Below are 18,444 nucleotides of genomic sequence, written 5' to 3'. Positions count from 1 at the left end.
TGGCCAGAAGTTTCACAATAGCAGAATGAGGTTTACTATTAAAAAGTAAACAGTGGTGAATGTTTTGTGCAGAGAGTCTATGCGGGACTGATGGTTGTTTTATTGCTGAGAGTCATGATATTGAAAGGCTTGACACTGCCTATATGTGTGGCATGTTCTACCTTTTAGTCATTGCTGACATGCTGTCTTGTTCATCGTGGACGAGGTTCTGTAGATTCAATGTTTTGCACTCTGCAATAGCGGAGGACCTGTGGGTACTAGTAACTTCAGCATGGAACAACAGATAAGGGCTTTAATGACATCATCTACCTTGTGTACTGTTAGACTTGTCAGTCTTAGGGTGGTATTCCCCCAGCTTTATGCCTCACCTCCTTCACTTTTGCTGCACTTATGATTGTTAGTCTTAGGACTCTGTGCACTTTAACACTGCTAACACTAAGACATGGTTACATTGGATTATACCCAACTGGCGCATTTAATTTACTTGTAAGTCCATTGTAGAGTGGAATACCATATATTCAAGGCCTGTAAATTAAAGGCTGCTAGTGGGCCTGTGGTACTTATAGTACCACCCACTTATGTAGCACTTAAAACATGCCCCAGGTCTGCCACTGCAGCCTGCATGGAGTTTTAAACTGCCATGTCAACTTGGCATTTAAAGCCCCTTGCCAAGCCTTAAACCCCCTTTTTATACATATAAGTCACCCCTAAGGTAGGCCCTAGGTAGCCTATAGTACAGGGTGCTACGTAATTAAAATGTTGGACATGTATTTTATGTTTTACATGTCCTGGTTGTGAGAAACTCCTAACTTCGTTTTTCACATCTGTGAGGCCTACTCCTTCCACAGGAAAACTTTAGGGATTTCTTATTATATTTCAAAAGCTTTGAATTCCAATCAAAACCTGATAGCTATGTCTTGTTTGGTGTCTTTGAAATTGTGGTGAAGATCCCTATTTATTTGTAAAGGCATTTTTAAGCACAATTATAAAAATGTCACTTTTAGAAAGTTAGCATTTTTGCCCTTTGCCCTTTTGTGCCTGTAGCCTGGGTCACACGACTGTGTGTAACTGACAGACTTTGTGAATTCCTCCCATACCGTCACAGGTGTACCCAGATGGGCCATCTGCTGACAGGATCGGGTGAAGCTGTAGGACCTCGGACACCAATTGGTCAGTACAATTCTGGACCTGTAGATACTCTGCCAAGAAGACGGACTGCTGTGCTGCCGGAAGGGCTGTAACTCTCCTGGACAGCTGCTCTACAAACCTGCTGACCTTCTGGATTGCTACCCTGTTCGTCTTGCTGCTTTGCTAACTTCTGCCTGGGGACAATACCTTGGTCTTCAACTTTCCCAGGACCACCAGAGTGACTCACAAGGGCTAGTTTGCTGGCCTCCTGTTCAGAGTCAAAGGGACCCAAAAGGCTTCCTCCATCTTGAACCCACGACTGGACTCAGCCTGAGTGAGTCCTGACCCTCCAAGTGGTGCCTCTCCAGTCCTGGACCCTTCGCAGTTGTGCTAAAGGTTCCCCAGATAGCCAGATGCAAACGTAGGGACTAACTCGTCAGTTATCCTTTAAGCCCAGATCTATTGGTCATACAGGGTTATGAGGGCGTCTGTAATCAGGTACATTGAGTAACAGTTCTAAAGGGTCACGATCACTATGCTCATGTTCCTTAATCACCCACACCATCTGGCAGAGACCATCCAGCTCAGATCCTCTGTTACAAAGACATAGTTGATCACTCTCCCTTTGCAACAGCCCACAAAAGTGGGTGCCTGCATAAATAGGCCACTCGCCTTCTCAATTACATTAATCAGACTAAAATTTAAAAGGGACTCTAGAAGTTTCAACCCTCTACAATCAACAGCCTGGTTATAAAAATGATGGTCCCTCACAGCAAATGGATATGGTAGTGTTGTGTTTGTGCCGCTTTTGGCATTAAAATCCCCACCTAATATAGCATGGAATTCAATAGACATACTGGCTGGGTGTGTCAGGACAGAACATAAGATATAAATCTGGCAACGTAGCTCACAAACAGAGTTATAAAAATTAAGAACAAAAAAGTGAAACTTATTAAGAAGAATAACCCATACAGCCTTGTATACCTTTGCAATACAATCCATGTCCACCAAGCGCTCTGCCAGGGACAACAATAGCAGGAACATAGAAGCTATCCTAACCATCCCTTGTGATAACCCCGAGGTCCATGTTTCCTGCATCCTCACTATGTCAGACTTGGTAATATACTCACACTAATTCTCATCATGGAGCTTAATCTGATAACCTGCTACCTTCCAACTCACAAGATGAAACAAAGAATCTGTCCTGATAGGCGTGCCCAAGTGCACATAACTTACGATTTCTGTATCTGATGGACCTGAATCCTAAAGTGATCTGGGGAATTACGAATAAGTGGTGGTCAATCACTACCCGCTAAACCCGCCAGGGCAAAGAACTTGTTACTGGTCATGAGGAGTGGCTGTCTGACCTCCACCCTTGCAAAAGGCGGGAGATGCGGTGGTACCATCTTCACTTGGGTTGTAAATGTTTATTTAAAAAAAAAAAAAAACGAGGTACCAAATTAATACCACTGGTCAACTGTCTTTGCCTCTTATTAGAAAAGGTCAACCGATGAGCTAATCCTGGGTGGCAGCAATTATTAATATTACAACGCCCTTTCAGCTGTTTATCCGAAGAGCCAATCCGTTCAATCCTCCTGACGGAAAAGATATACTTATATTCAATAAGATGATAATCAGAGTTCTGACTTAACCAGAAGCAAACCTTGTTCTTAAATTGGCTCGTGGACCCCTCAGCTGATGGCAACAACGGTGGTACATTTGCCAATACATCAACATATGGACGCAATTTTGGGGAGATTTAGGCATGAACGACTCCCCTTATTGCCCTCTTGCGTTACAGAAGGTACAGCATTATTTGGGCCAGGTGGCGGAATCTGTCTCACCCCCAACTGGTTAACTGCAGCATAGGTATAGTCAACATGACATTACCAGCTCAGACTCAGCTTTGTGCAGCCTGAGTAAATGTGAAACCATTGCCTTCAGAGAACTCAATTTTTCCCTCAAGGGTACCATGCTGGCTGCAATTATCTCTTAAATTTGCTCTAAAAAGTTGCCCCAAATGGATTTACTGCTGTTAGTAAAAATCCTGCTGGCCTCACAATATGATTGGACTGGAGCATCATTATCAGGGTACATTCCCCCTTTCTTGTTGATGTTGGGGACCCTTTTGGACTGACACTATATTTTGATTGACTCATTGGTGAGGTAATCAAGCCATTTGAATCCAACCTTGCCAACACACATTCAGTGTCCTCCAAAGCAATCCCAAATCCAACCAAAGTTTCAGAAGATATCTGACTAACTTAAGGGAGTAAACCTGGGGTGGCCTGCCCTTCACAGACCTCAAGGTATAACCATCGCTCCGCCAGATGTATCTCCTTAGTGACCACCCCTGCTTTTCAAGCCAACAAAGAAACGAGGAGTGTGCAATGAGAACTGACAAGGTGTTTAGCCCTTGGTGTCTTTCTCTTCCCCATCTTAAGACTAATGTAATATCCAAAGCCTCCTGGAATTACTCTATAAGATTATTATAGGAACCCACCAAACTAACAGTCTATTGTTGAAAAAGGTTACTCTCACAGTAATCTATACAACGAGGGCCAGTTTAGGTGAACGAAAACTAGGAAAAGACCCCTCACACAGTTAATATGACGAACTCGGGGCAAGGAAAATGGCCCAGCCCAATCTCTTCCATCTGATGAAGGGTCCTCCTCTCTTGGCCCGGCCTTCGCCCAGGTGCACACCTGGGCCCATCCCCTGTGCCCACAGAAGTTACCAGCGCTTATGAGCATGTTGTTGTCCCTCCTCCTGGCGTTGAAGGGCTCTCTGGGATTTGAAGACCACAGCAACCAGAAAACGACAGCACAATAATTTTGCAGAGGAATGAATAAGGGTGAGGATAATTATATGAAAAAGTGAGGATAGGTATGTGAATAAATACATGTTTGGATTGATGAATGGATGCATAGGAAGTAGATGTATTTATGCATGGATCTATGTATGTATGCATGGAGAAACATGCAAGGATTGATGGAAAATTGAAGATAAATGAAAGATAGTGAAATGATACATAAAAGAGAGTGAGAGGATAGATGAAAGGATAGATGAATGAATGAATTGATAACTGTGAAGTTAATAAATAGCAGTGTGAAAATGGATGTATGACCAGTATAAAGAAGGCAAGGAGTGTTTCAAATTAAGAAAAACATATCTGAAGCATAATCGATCCTCACTGTGTTATTGCCCGCTGTGCTAAAATGAAATTAGACTTGCAAGTTTAGGGAAAAACGTTTGTACATCACTGTGATTCTGGTAATGTTATCCTCTGGGTTAGTTAAATATAGAAGGGTATGCTTTGCATTTCAAAGATCATACACTGCATATACAAATTCATTCAGTTCGTCTGTAACAAATACTTCTGGATCCCCAGTATTTTCAATTGTGAAAAGGAGCCCCTAAGGCCAAGTTAGTATAACACCTAAAAAAGTATGTTTGCTTAACAAGCAGGTATGGAGAAACTATAATTACTTCCCAGAGACAGAACCCAAGCTGAGCCTTTCCTAATAGGAGGGGAAAGATATACAACTCCTTTCCCCTTATTTCTGTAAGAACGATGATCAGTTAATTCCCAAGCAGAATTGAGAGTGAGTGGGAGAGTATTAGACTAATGTGAATGATAGTGAAAATAGCATAGCTAAGACTAATGACAGCACTGTTAAAGCACAGATAGAAGCTCTGAGATAGAATTATTGTCTCTCCTGAAAGTCTAGGTGTTGGATATCCTCTTACTCACATTTTAACCCTGGTACTAGATTACTGCTCTGACCTCTCAATGGACACTGGACTAACATCTCTGAGCAGGCTGGACTGGAATGGAACACACGTCTGAAATTACGCATGAGCTGAAATATGAGGCTAGTTCCTTTGGTCTAAGGGGCTTTTACCAGAGTTTACAGCTCACAACACAGCTCCTGCACTCATCCAGAAGCAGACCTAACCAAAGGTAAGGTAAAGCCACACAAAGCTCTCCCCACCGGCTGGGAAAGCATATACCAAATAAATGTAGCAATGTCAGCTGTAGTTCAAGCATTCAAAGGGCAGAACATTCAAAGTCAGCAGTGCAATACACGGTGTGGCAGATTTACTGCTTGTTTGTGCAGTGTACCACAGTAACCAAATTTGCTGTGGTGCATTGCACCATTCAAAAAGAAAGCTCAAAGCAATATCCAGTATGATGTGGTTTCTGCTGCTATCATGCCCTGCATTTCTACTGTAAATAAAGTATGTGCACAACTGACAGTCTTATACTATGGTGCACAGGTGAGTGTGCATTGTTTAGCATGGGATTTCTACTGGAAACACACCCATCCAGTATACATTACTATGGCTAGAGAAACTCAAAAGGATCGCAAACACACTTGATTTTTGAGGAATTAAAACATTTTACCTTGTTAAGGTCTGCTTGAAGGAGGCGTTCGTTTTTGAGGCAGCGATTGGTCTGGCTATTTTATCAGATTAGGCTTTGTGTCAAAACATATGGTTATCTGTACTGTTCCACTCAGGTAACAGCCCAATAATGCCCCTTTGATGCAAAGTGGCACAAAAAGCTTTTTGCGCTGAGAAATGTGTACTTTCAAGGACAAAATACATTTTGCACAGCAAAGTAAATATCATCGTATTGCTTGGTCTTGCTTTGTATCACTTAGAGATGGTGCAGAGCCTTAATTAATCTGAGCGGATGTGTGCAGATGATGAGGGTCATGTGTAAGCACTGGGTCAATCAAGTTTTTGTTTGCAAACATTTTTAAAAACATAATTTATAAATCAAAACGAGTCTGGGGGTCAGACCATAAGAAGTTTGACTGTTTATTGTGATTACTTAAGAATGTTCGATTTGGTCAGCATAGTGATGAGAATGTACTACTTGGAATAAAGGATTACTGGGTACATATGCTTGGGGGAACATCGTTTACAACGCGGTGAAAATACCGCGATGCCTTTACAACGATGCCATTACAACGCAAGTCGTTACTACGACTTGCGCTGGATGGCGCTGTTGTATAAGGAATATTGCAATTTTATATTCCAACACCTTCCCTACTGTTACGTGGACTGGTGTTGGAATATAAAATTATAATAATCCACAATCCATGCCCTACAACGCAAGTCGTTGTAACGACTTGCGTTGTAATGGCAGCGTTGTCATGTACCGCGATCTAAAAGATCGCGTTGTACTGACATACATCCATATGCTTGTGAATGTTGGTAGAGAATTGGATACTGAACCATTTTTAGGTCGAATTTTTGAGACCTCTTCTATATACTTTTGTACATACTTATATATTAGTATATACTTGTATGTGTATGTACATTGTGGGCTCTGGAGATCAGCCCTAGGACTTGTCTGCTTCCGCTTAGGGACTTTTTTTTCTGTTCAACTGCTTCTATTTAACTGTCTTAATAAAAAAAAGTCCAGTAGAGGTCAGAAAAATACCAGAATTGCTTTCTGCTGAGGGACTGTCTTTTTAAAAAAGTTTCTGGCAACTGCCTCTATTTAACTTTGTTGATAGAAAACGACCAGCAGAGGTCAGTAAAATACAGAATCACATTAGCATTCTCTAGATTCCAGTCCATAGAAATTGTCTTCCACAAGCACACGAAGACAATAATATTTGTTTTAAATCTTGTATTTTCAGTGATATTACCACCGATGGCCCTGATATTATATTAAAAACAGAGCTTTGGACTATACCATTTTGCCCGCTGAAAAGTACCGTAGTTGCATTGGCATTGAAGCCAAAATACGAGGTCCAGAATAGGTGATGCATCATCTTCGATCTTACACAACCAAGGCCCAGGATACCTCAACAGCCGCCTCAACTTCTACGCTCCCAAACGCCAGCTTCGATCGACCGGCCACGCCCTCGCCGCCGTCCCCCGCATCCGAAGAGCCACCACAGGAGGATGGTCCTTCTCCTACCTCGCCGCCAAGACATGGAACTCCCTACCGACCCACCTCCGCCTGACCCAGGACCACCTCGCCTTCAGGAAGCAACTCAAGACCTGGCTGTTCGAGCAGTAGCGGACCCCCCCCCCCCCTAGCGCCTTGAGACCCTCTGGGTGAGTAGTGCGCTATATAAATGCTGTGATTGATTGATTGATTGATTGGGGTAAAGGCTATGCGTTGGCACTTGGCCGCTCAAATTTGAAGATGCGTCAGGAATGGTGTCACTGTGCTGTGCATTCGGCGATGCATCAGTGTCAGTCCTCACAACGGTGGCGATGTATCAGTTTCCGTCATGTGTGATGCGTGGATTCTCCTAGAGCAGCACTTTAAACCCACGTCCAAGGGCCCAGGAATGGATTGGCACCACTTGTCAGGGCATAGTCACAGATAGCAGAGTCCCAGTGTTGAGGCAGGTGAGTTGAAAGTCTTTGATGTCCCTGAGATTTCAGAACAGAAGGCAAGCCAACAAGCCCTTGGGGGTAACTCCAGTTTTGGGTTCAAGTGATGTGGGTCCAATTCTTCTCACCCAGGCAAAGAGGGCAGCAGACAGCACAGCAAGAAAGAACTTCTTCCAGAGCAGCACTCCAGAAGAGTGGCAGTCCTTCAGCAGCACAGCAGTCCTTCTCACTCCCAAACTATCCATAGGTCCAGAAGTGTACTGGCGTGGTATGGTCAGAAGTCCAGTTCTTATACATAGTTGTGCCTTTGAAGTGGGGGAGAATTCAAAGAAGGACTTTAAAGTGCACAGACCTGTCTTGGTTCCAGACTCACTACAGGGGGTTAAGCAGTCCTTTGTGTGTGGACAGGACACAGCCTATTCAGGTGTAAGTGGGAGGCTGTTCCCGGATCCTCCTTCCCAGCTTGCCCAGGATGGCCCATCAGGATATGGAAGGCCCATCAAGTCATACCTAAGCTCCCATGTTGTGTCGCTGTCTACAAGGAATGTACAATGTCCAGCTGTCCCCAGCCCCCCAGACGTGTATTGGAGACATTCTGCAGGCACACTGGACTTAAAGCATCTATATGCCATCTTTCTAAAAGTGGCATTTTTAAAATTGTAATGATACATTTGAATTAACCATTAAAGAGGATGTATTGTGACAATTCCATAGGTACTAAACATGAAAGCTCAACCTCCTTCCAATTGGGAATTACTGCTTACTAGATGTAACAAGGAATCCCCAATATTTACCTATGGGAGGGGTAAGCCTCACAGTAGCGAAAAAACGAATTTGAGTGTTTTGTACTACCAGGACATGTAAAGCTTAAAAGGACATGTCCTACCTTTTAATTACAGAGTACCCTGCCTTATGTGCTACTTAGGGCTTACCTTAGGGGTGCCATATATGCAACAAAAAGGGAGGTTAAGGCTTGGCAAGGGGTTTTAAATGCCAAGTCGACAAGGCAGTGTAAACCGCACACATTGACTCTGAAGTGGCAGTCCTGAGACATGTTTTAAAGGGCTGCTTAAGTGGGTGGCACAAATAGTGCTGCAGGCCCACAAGTAGAATTTAATTTACAGGCCGGGGCAGATGTTGTGCACTTTACTTGGACTTATAGGTAAATTAAATATGCCAATTGTGCATAAGCCAATCAAACTATGTTTAGGGAGAACACACATGCATTTTAGCACTGGCTAGCAGTGGTTAAGTGCCCAGAGTCCTAAAGACAACAAAACCCAGATCAACAAAATTGGAGCCAAGAAGGCAAAAAGTTTGGGGGAAGACCACCCTAAGGATGTCAGGATTCAGACAGACCTCATTCTATGGAAGATGGCAGATCCTAAAAGCCCACCTGAAACCTACGTCTGGGCAGCTTTTTGGAGCACTTTTAAAAATGTTTGCCTATAGAAAAACCCTGTAAAAGTATGTTCAGGCAGGAATGTACAGGTCTTTTCATTGATAAGTCCCTTTTTTTCCAAGCAACATTGTGTCTTCAATGAAAACTGAAGATTTAAGAACCAGGGGGCATATTATCAAGGACCGGTGTTAAATTTATCGCCGTTTCATCGGCAGGAAACTGCCGATAAAACGGCGATAATGGGCTTGATAATATGCCCTTGTTAATTCCCAGAGAAGCCCATGTTAACACCAGAACATGGGCGTCTATGGCAATTAACAAGGGCGTATTATCAAGCCCATTATCGCCATTTTATCTGCAGTTTCCTGCCGATAAAATGGCGATAATTTTAACACCGGTCCTTGATAATATGCCCCCAGGTTTGTGAAATTGACACTTGAATGATCCACTCCACAAAACATATTGACTGAGAGAGTACATAGGCTGTCCTGTTTGTTTTGTCACTGTAGCACCTGGATGATGCACAAAGAGAAGCACAGGGGCAATCACCTGCGCAAATTGTCCCCTAACTTTGAGGGAACAAACTGGAGTATTACACCACCTGGCTTTTTTGCAAGATACCTTCTTGCCTTTCCGGTGTCCCAACCCTCTTCCATATCATCTTTTTCTTTCACAAATTCATGTGAAGCTTTGTTAAACCACAGTTTTGGAATATTAATACCTACACTTTTGGAAATTGATTTTACTTTGACAGTGTCTTTCATAATGCATCTAGCACGTTTTATTGTTTAATTTTAGGTACCTTTATTACAATATAAAGAGGGAGCTTCATCATTATTTAGAGAAAATGTGCAAAGATCACTTAAAAAGTGAAAGTTGTAATCGATTTTGCCTTTGATGTTTATTTTATTATATTTAAGAGTTCTGTTTCAGTTATTTGTAAGACATTTCTCGATATTTTCTCTACTATTTTAAAGCAAGTACCTCTTTGGAGCTTCTCCTGTTAGCCTGTTTAATTTCAGACTGATTGATGCAACATTTGCCTTAAAAGTAAGAAACATTTACTATGGATGTTATTACTGAAAGCATTATTGCAAGCACACGTATCGTTTTGATCTTGTAACATCATCAAAAAATGCAAGCCAGTGTCTCATTTGTTTATGTTATTCTAGTTGTTTAAATGAACTGAAGTGCAGTTAGGTATTTATCAAGGTATCATGGATTCAAACAGTAGATTTAAATATGATGTAATCTATACATATTAAAGTGGCACAGTAATTGTATTAGTAGCATATTAGAGCCTTGTGAATTAGTAGGTAAAAATATATCGATGCCCTCGAAAGTAAAATCAATGTTTCACAATCAAATAAAAAAAATGTTCAAATAAAAAACAAAACAATTATTGTGCAAAGTCACCTAGGTGGTGGGAAACATGAGCCTATGCATCACAGAAAATAACAAAGTCATAAACATCGACAAATATAGCATGCCAGTAAACAGTTTGTTACACCTTAACCTAAAATCTGTCTTATATCACATGCAGACTGCACCTCAAATAATTGCTGCGATGGATACTCTGCCAAGAAACTAACTGTTTTGTTTTGCAGGATTTTATTGATACGGTGAACTACATATTGGACACTAATACAGTGCAAAACTGGACAATACTCCTTGAAAGTGAAAAAGATGCCAGTTCCCAGCTTTTACAATCAGTGGAAAAATTTGCTAAACAATTGCCCTCCCAAAATCATCAACTCACCATATGCAAGCCTTTCATTGAAGTAAAGGCTATTGAAGTAAATCAAAACAATCGTCTGACGGGCTACAGTGCTGCGTTTATAAATGCTGATTTTAATGTTACCGGAGAGGTATTCATACCAAAAGAACAAATTCAAAGGCTCCCTTTAGGCTCCACTCTTGTAAGCATTGCCTATCCTACTTTAAGAAGAATTTTGCCGAAAAACTCGAACAAACATTTTTGGGTCAATGGACTTGTAATGTCAGTAGTTGTCAAAGAAAACATGCTGATCAATGATGTTTCACTAACATTTCAGAAAATCAATAATAGTCTGTGGCAAGTGAATTGTGTCTTCTGGGACTTCATTGTCACCTCATGGAACAACAATGGCTGCTTTCCTGAAAATGAAACTGACACAGCGGTTGTATGCAGATGTTCTCACCTTACCTCATTCTCAATCTTAATGTCCGCAACAACACCTTCAGATGTAATCCTCAGCTATATTGCCAATATTGGAGTGTCCATCTCTGTAGGAAGCTTGATTCTGGGCCTCATTGTTGAAGCTTTGGTATGGAGGCATGTAACGAAACGGAAGACATCATTCATGCGCCACGTCTGTATCGTCAACATATCACTGTCGCTCCTGATAGCCGACATCTGGTTCATCGTAGCTGCTATCAATACAGAATGGGCACAAAAGAACGTTGCAAGCCGCAACCAAAAGGCTTCCTGCATATCCGCCACATTCTTCATTCACTTCTTCTATCTGTCTTTGTTTTTTTGGATGCTTACTTTGGGGCTCCTTATTTTCTACCGTACAGTCCTAATTTTCCATGAGTTGGGAAGGAATCGCATGATGTGCATCGCATTCAGCATTGGTTACGCTTGTCCGCTGGTTATCAGTGTTATCACGTTAATTAGCACTGGCCCAACCAAGGCCTACATGAGGAAAGATGCCTGTTGGCTTAGCTGGGATGAGAGCAGAGCACTCCTTGCCTTTGTGCTGCCAGCACTTCTTGCTGTTTCCTTAAATTTAATGATACTGGTGCTTGTCATTATAAAGGTACAGAGGCCTACAATAGGAGAAGGAGCACAAGAGGAGAGAAACATTGTCCTGCAAACTGGAAAAAGAATTGCAATTTTGTCTCCAATTTTGGGTCTTACATGGGCAATCGGATTTTCCATAGTAGCTGTTGATGCTCCAGTTCTGGCACTGCATATTATATTTTCTATACTTAATTCACTACAGGTAAGAATTTCAAACTACATTTTGCCTTGTTAAAATCTTCTCTGAGCAACATATCAACCTATAGAAATGTGCTTGCCTTAATTTTTCAATCTCACAGAGTATTATAATCAATAAAAGAAAGTGAAGTAGATAAATAAAACAAGAATTCATCAATGATTCAAAGTGAGTGTGACAGGGCAAACCATTGATGTGAGCATTCCCCCATCTTCCAGGCTAACTTTATAAAATAATTCTGTTAGTAGCAGAAATCTATACTGCAACGTCCTCAATAACCTCCAGTCAAGCTGAATGTTTTGCTTCAGAAACACCTGATTGGTGAAATATCATGTCATAGGATGTTTACTTTTTTAAATGATCAAGTATAAATACTCCTATACTTATATTTACATGTTCCGGAGAACTTGATAGGTAGAGTAAAAAAAAATTGTTAATGTCCTATTTATTAAGGCATTTTGGAGTGCTCAAAGTAGTACTCCCGTACTACACATTCACTTACTCTTACATGCCTTTTTAAATTTGTCCCAAAACAACTAAAATAGGACTAACATGTAAATACTCAATCAATCAATCATGCCATTTGTATAGCGCACTACTCACCCGGGAGGGTCTCAAGGTGCTTGGGGGGAGGGGTATGCTACTGCTCGAACAGCCAGGTCTTGAGTTGTTTCCTGAAGGCGAGATGGTCCTGGGTCAGCCGAAGGTGGATGTGGAGGGAGTTCCAAGTCTTGGCAGCCAGGTAAGAGAAGGATCTTCCTCCGGCGGTGGCTCTTCGGATGCATGGTACGGCTGCGATGGCGAGGCTGGTGGACCGTAGCTGGCGGGTGGGCGAGTAGAAGGTCAGGCGGTCGTTGAGGTACTTGGGGCCCAGGTCGTGGAGAGACTTGTGTGCGTGGGTGAGGAGCCAGAACGTGATCCTCTTGTCGACGGGGAGCCAGTGCAGGTTCCTCAGGTGGCTGGAGATGTGGCTGCGTCGGGGGACATCCAGGATGAGTCGGGCGGAGGCGTTCTGGATGCGCTGGAGTCTTTTCTGTAGCTTGGCTGTGGTTCCGGCGTAGAGGGCGTTTCCGTAGTCCAGTCGGCTGGTGACGAGTGCCTGGGTGACAGTCTTCCTGGTCACGGTCGGGATCCAGCGGAAGATCTTGCGAAGCATACGCAGGGTGTTGAAGCACGATGAGGAGACGGCGTTGACTTGTCTGGTCATCGAGAGGGAGGGGTCCAGGATGAAGCCCAGGTTGCGTGCGTGGTTGGTTGGCTTGGGTGCGGTGCCCAGGGCTGGGGGCCACCAGGAGTCGTCCCAGGCGGAGGACGAAGATCCCAGGATGAGGACTTCCGTCTTGTCCGAGTTCAGTTTCAGGCGGCTGTCCTTCATCCACTCGGCGACGTCTTTCATCCCTTCGTGTAGGCAGGTTCTGGCGGTGTCGGGGTCTCTGGTGAGGGAGAGGATCAGCTGGGTGTCATCGGCGTAAGAGATGATGTTGAGGTTGTGCTGGCGTGCGATGGCTGCGAGAGGTTTCATGTAGATGTTGAAGAGGGTGGGGCTGAGTGAAGATCCTTGCGGGACGCCGCAGATGACTTCGGTGGCCTCGGAGCGAAACGGGGGGAGGCGGACTCTTTGTGTTCTTCCGGCGAGGAACGAGATGATCCACTCCAGTGCCTTCTCTTGGATACCGATGTTGCTGAGGCGCTGGACTAGGGTGCGGTGGCAGACCGTGTCGAACGCAGCGGAGAGGTCCAGGAGGATGAGGGCCACTGTTTCCCCCTTGTCGAGCAGGGTCCGGATGTCGTCGGTGGCTGCGATGAGGGCAGTCTCGGTGCTGTGGTTGGCTCTGAAGCCGGACTGCGAGGGGTCGAGGGATCCGTTCGTCTCGAGGAAGGCGGTCAGCTGTCTGTTGACGATCTTCTCGATGACTTTAGCAGGAAAAGGGAGGAGCGAGATGGGGCAGAAGTTTTTGAGATCGGTGGGGTCCGCTGTAGGTTTCTTCAGGAGGGCGCTGATCTTGGCGTGCTTCCAGCTCTCCGGGAACGTGGCGGTGTTGAAGGAGGCGTTGATGATGTTCCGGAGTTGGGGTGCGATGGTGGAGTCGGCCTTGTTGAAGATGTGGTGTGGGCAGGGGTCGGTCGGTGATCCGGAGTGGATGGTGTTCATCGTGCGGGCTGTGTCTTCGGTGGTCACCGTCGTCCAGGTGCGAAGGGTGGCGGTCGGGGGCGTTAGTTCGACGGTTGGGTGCGTGGGTGGGGCGCCGAAGCTGTTGTGGATGTCGGCGATCTTGCGGTGGAAGAACGAGGCGAGGGAGTCGCAGAGGTCTTGTGATGGAGTGATGTCATTGGTGCCGGTGCTGAGGTTGGAGAACTCCTTGACGATAGTGAAGAGCTTTTTGCTGTCGTGGGTGTTGTTGTCCAGTCGTTCCTTCAGGGATTTCTTCTTGGTGGTGCGGATGAGCTGGTGGTGCTTGCGGGTAGCGTGTTTGAGGGCGGTCATGTTGTCGGTAGTCCGGTCGAGGAGCCAGGCTTTCTCGAGGGTGCGGCAGGTCTTCTTGGAGTCCTTGAGGTCCGTAATGAACCAGGATGCCTTCTTGCTTCTGGGTCTGCTGGGAGGGTTCTTTAGTGGCACGAGGTCGTCGGCCCAGGCGGTCAGCCACTGTGTGAAGTTGCGGGCTGCTTCGTTGGGGTCCGTTGTGTTGGCGGGTGGGCTCTGGCTGAGCGAGGTGGTGAGCTGGTCTGCGGTGATCTTGCTCCAATTCCTGTGAGGTACCTGTTGCGGGTGGTGGTGGGTCGTGGATCTTTTGAAGCGGAAGTGGACGCAGCTGTGGTCGGTCCAGTGGAGTCCGGTGGCGTGGCTGAAGGTGATGTACTTGCTGGAAGAGAAGACGGGATCAAGCGTGTGGCCGGCGTAGTGGGTGGGGGTGTTGACCAGTTGCTTGAGTCCGAGGTTGGCGAGGTTTTCCAGCAGGGCGGTGGTGTTGCGGTCCTTGTTGTTCTCCAGGTGCAAGTTGAGGTCCCCGAGGAGGATGTAGTCGGTGGAGGGGAGGGCGTGCGGGCTGATGAAGTCTGTGATGTCTTCGCTGAATTGTGTGCGTGGTCCCGGGGGTCTGTAGACGAGGGTGCCTCTGAGGGTCGTCTTAGGGTCGGTGTGAATCTGGAAGTGGAGATGTTCGGCTGCGGCGAAGGAGTCGTTGGCGTCGGTCGTGATGCGGATGGTGTTCCTGTGGACGATGGCGATACCACCTCCGGTCTGGCTGATGCGCTCCCTCCTGATGATCTTGTACCCATCCGGGATGGCGATGGCGATGTCGGGTGCAGAGGAGGCGTTCATCCAGGTTTCTGTGCGGAAGGCGACGTCCGGTGATGTAGCGTCGAGGAGGTTCCAGAGTTCCACGGCGTGTCTGTTGACGGAGCGGGTGTTGATCAGGATGCACTTGAGGTGGTTGCTCAGAAGATATTCTTATATAGTTAGTTGAAAGAGAAAGGATTGTGCCCTTTGTGTACTTTTACTGATAGAGAGTTAGATGTTTGAGGGATGATTCACAAAGGCACACAAAAGTATGTTAAAGAGTATTCATGGAGGAGAAGTTGACATAATAAAAAAATGCTCTAGTGAATTGGCCCAATAGATTCTGGATGATATCAAGAAAATTATGTTTGAATTAGAAAATGATTTATATTGCCTTTGTGCAGTCTCAATCTAAACTTGAATACTAAAAGAGTTAAAGCAAAGGTTTGTTAGAAAAATATTAACTGATGTATATTTATCAACACAATATATATGGGGCCTGTTCCGTTGCTCACCAGACATTAACTATAACAGTGTAAAAGGCTTCCATTACCAAATACTCCTTTTAAAATATTAAGTAACAGTGTAGCATAAACAACCTCTGGGAAATGAGGATATAAATGTTCCTATTCAAATGTATTTCCACTCTTCAATGTCATTCTCACAACATCCCCAAATCCATTCTAGACTGTGACACTTCGAGAAAGAATAATTGCAATTCGTTATATTGTCATTTATTTTATTAAAACATAATTTCATGTAATTTAATACACCACAATTCGTTTTATTTTAATTTAGTTGATTTGATAGAAACATATTTAAATAAAATGTAACATTTTGTAATATAGCTTTACTTCAGTTTCAGCATCAATAATCTCATAATACAACTTTCAATTGAAATTGATCACTATTTTCAGCTGTGATCCAAAGTGGTAACTTTGACCTACTACTCATATCCAGAGACTCAGGAGAGAATTCCGATTTAATCACACATGCACAGTACTCTTGTGTTGTGTCAGGCTAGGTCAATATAGAATGCTACTGACCTGTTGAGTCGTCCAGCGGAGATGATGGACGGATGCAATGACCTCGATTCCCCTCAATGCTGTGACACAAGGAGTGCAGCAAGATCACTGCCCTGCATGTAAGCACACAGAGGAGAAAGGGGAAAGGGAGAAAACAACAAATGCTGCTGAATTAATGAAGCAGCACATGTCCAGAGACCTTCTGGATTACCATGGATCACCGGCGGTTTGTAGGGGAACCTCAGACTCGTGTGAAAACACCCTGCATTCAAGAAAGGAGGCACGTTATTAGAAGTGGTCACACACATATACCCTATCTCGGTAATACCCCTTGTTTCTGGTACTCACATTCTTTTGCATGCAGCACACCATTACCGTAGAAACAGGCACACTTTATCATTGTCCACATGAGCTTGTGAAGAGGCACACCTCTGGAAAATACCACTGACATTCAAAGACAATGCTCTCCTCCAGGAGAATCCACAATTAAAAATATAGGGAGGGATTCCAAATATCACGGCAAGAACGTTCCAAAGGAAAGATACAGAAAAGCACAAAAAAAATACTTTTCCACTTATCTGGGTTTCTGAGGAGTCAGTAGCTCCTTGTTCCTTCACATGAGCTGCCGAAGCAGGGGAATGTTACAAAAATAACCGGCAGCATGGGAAACCGCTCCCCGCACTGCCCATGGCCCCCTTCAGACTGAAAGGAGAGTATTTACAAGAAAAGCTAGAGCCGACGATGGACATAGCCTCACTCACAGTCCGGAGGTGCAGCTCCGAAAACAAGCTGCCGGGAAGAGCTCAACAGCAGGACAGCCATGCCAAGGAAACAGAGCACATACTTACGCTTTTGTCGGGCGCTGGGAAGATTCAGGTACTCGGGTTCTGCAAAGGCAGATGTCAAGGGAATAACTTTTCACAAGGGATAAGCTCACTAAAGTGATTGTCAAGCACTGAGCGAGCGTTGAGGAGGGGCTTAAATCCTGCCCTCCGTCAGCATTTGTTTACCGACACCACGTCCTGTAACTGCCCCGTAGGCTTCTGGGGCATGTAGTTGAGCATACTCACTCGTCTACCAGTCATACGGTATGTTATGCTATGCTGTAATATTTATAAAGCGCAATAGCTGCCCCACCAAAGAGGCGTCCCAGCGCTGACTGTAGTGAGAGACAAACGGTGGTGAGGCAGGGTGGTCTACAACAGAGGTAAAAAGTGTTTTAACTGTCTTCTGGAAAACTAGGTAGTTGTTCAAGCTGCGTATCTGTACAGGAAGCGAGTTCCAGAGTTGTGCCGCCAAAGTGCGAAACGAGCATCCCCAGCACGCGCCCTCCTTACCCGGGGGACCACTACCAAGTTTTGCCCCAAGGAACGGAGTTGACAAGTCTGTACATATGGCAGCAACAAATCAGCCAAAATTCTTGTAGTGGGCTCATGGAGGAGCCCTGGGGCACCCCTTGTTTGATTGTATGAACACCGGAGCCAAAAGCGGTGGCTGTCACCTGAAACGTCCTCCCTGCGAGAAACGAAGAGAGCCAATCAAATGCGAGGCCTACTATGCCTACCTCTCCCAGACGTCACAACACGATGTAATGAGAAACCGTGTCAAATGCCGCACTAAGGTCCAGTAATATCAGTACCGAAGTGGGCCCGGCATCTACTGCAGTCCGAAGATGTTTGGTCACAGCCAGAAGTGCTGACTCCGTGCTGTAGCCAGGACGGAAGCCATTCTGGGAGGGGTCTAAGATGTTGTTGGTGTTCAGGAAATCTGTTAATAAGGAATTGATGTATGCCTTGGTGATCTTAGACGCCCATGGCAGGAGGGAAAAGGGGCGGAAGTTCTCTGTCTTAGATGTGTCCAGGGTGGGTTTATTGAGCAGAGGTACCACCCTGGCGTGCTTCCATGCCCTGGGAACAACTGCCGTGGCCAGAGACCTATTAATCACCTGGCCCAGAGGTGCCAAAAGCACCAGCAGGATTTTCCTGAATTCATCTGGCTTTGAGAGGGTCAGCCAGAGAGCCAGATTTCATTTTGCTGCACGGTAGAAGCAGCTGCTCTTGAGAGATTATTTATTTATTTATTTAAACAGTTTTATATAGCGCTGGCTAGACCCAAGGGTATCAGAGCGCTTTACAGGGATGGAAGTAGAGACATGGTGAGATAATTACATTACATTCGTATAAAAAATGAAAAGCATAATATATGAGCAAGAAGTCACGAGCAATAAATATCTAGACAAGGAAATAAGAAGTAGCTTTTAGTCCA

General features: G+C 44.8%; 1 protein-coding gene across 1 annotated transcript in view; it reads left to right on the top strand.

Annotated features, from left to right (window-relative positions):
• Positions 1 to 18,444, top strand: part of LOC144762474 (adhesion G-protein coupled receptor F1-like) — a 208,032-nt gene that overhangs the window by 92,029 nt on the left and 97,559 nt on the right. Inside the window, exon 4 of the mRNA XM_078647688.1 lies at positions 10,504 to 11,883. Within this exon, the coding sequence (XP_078503814.1) occupies positions 10,504 to 11,883 (1,380 nt within the window). The remainder of the gene's footprint in view (positions 1 to 10,503; positions 11,884 to 18,444) is intronic.

Source organism: Lissotriton helveticus, chromosome 6 (assembly GCF_964261635.1).
Source record: "Lissotriton helveticus chromosome 6, aLisHel1.1, whole genome shotgun sequence".
In the NCBI taxonomy this organism is placed as follows: Eukaryota; Metazoa; Chordata; class Amphibia; order Caudata; family Salamandridae; genus Lissotriton; species Lissotriton helveticus.
The sequence above is the reverse complement of the archived record's forward strand: the minus strand, read 5'-3'. Positions and strand labels throughout refer to the sequence as shown.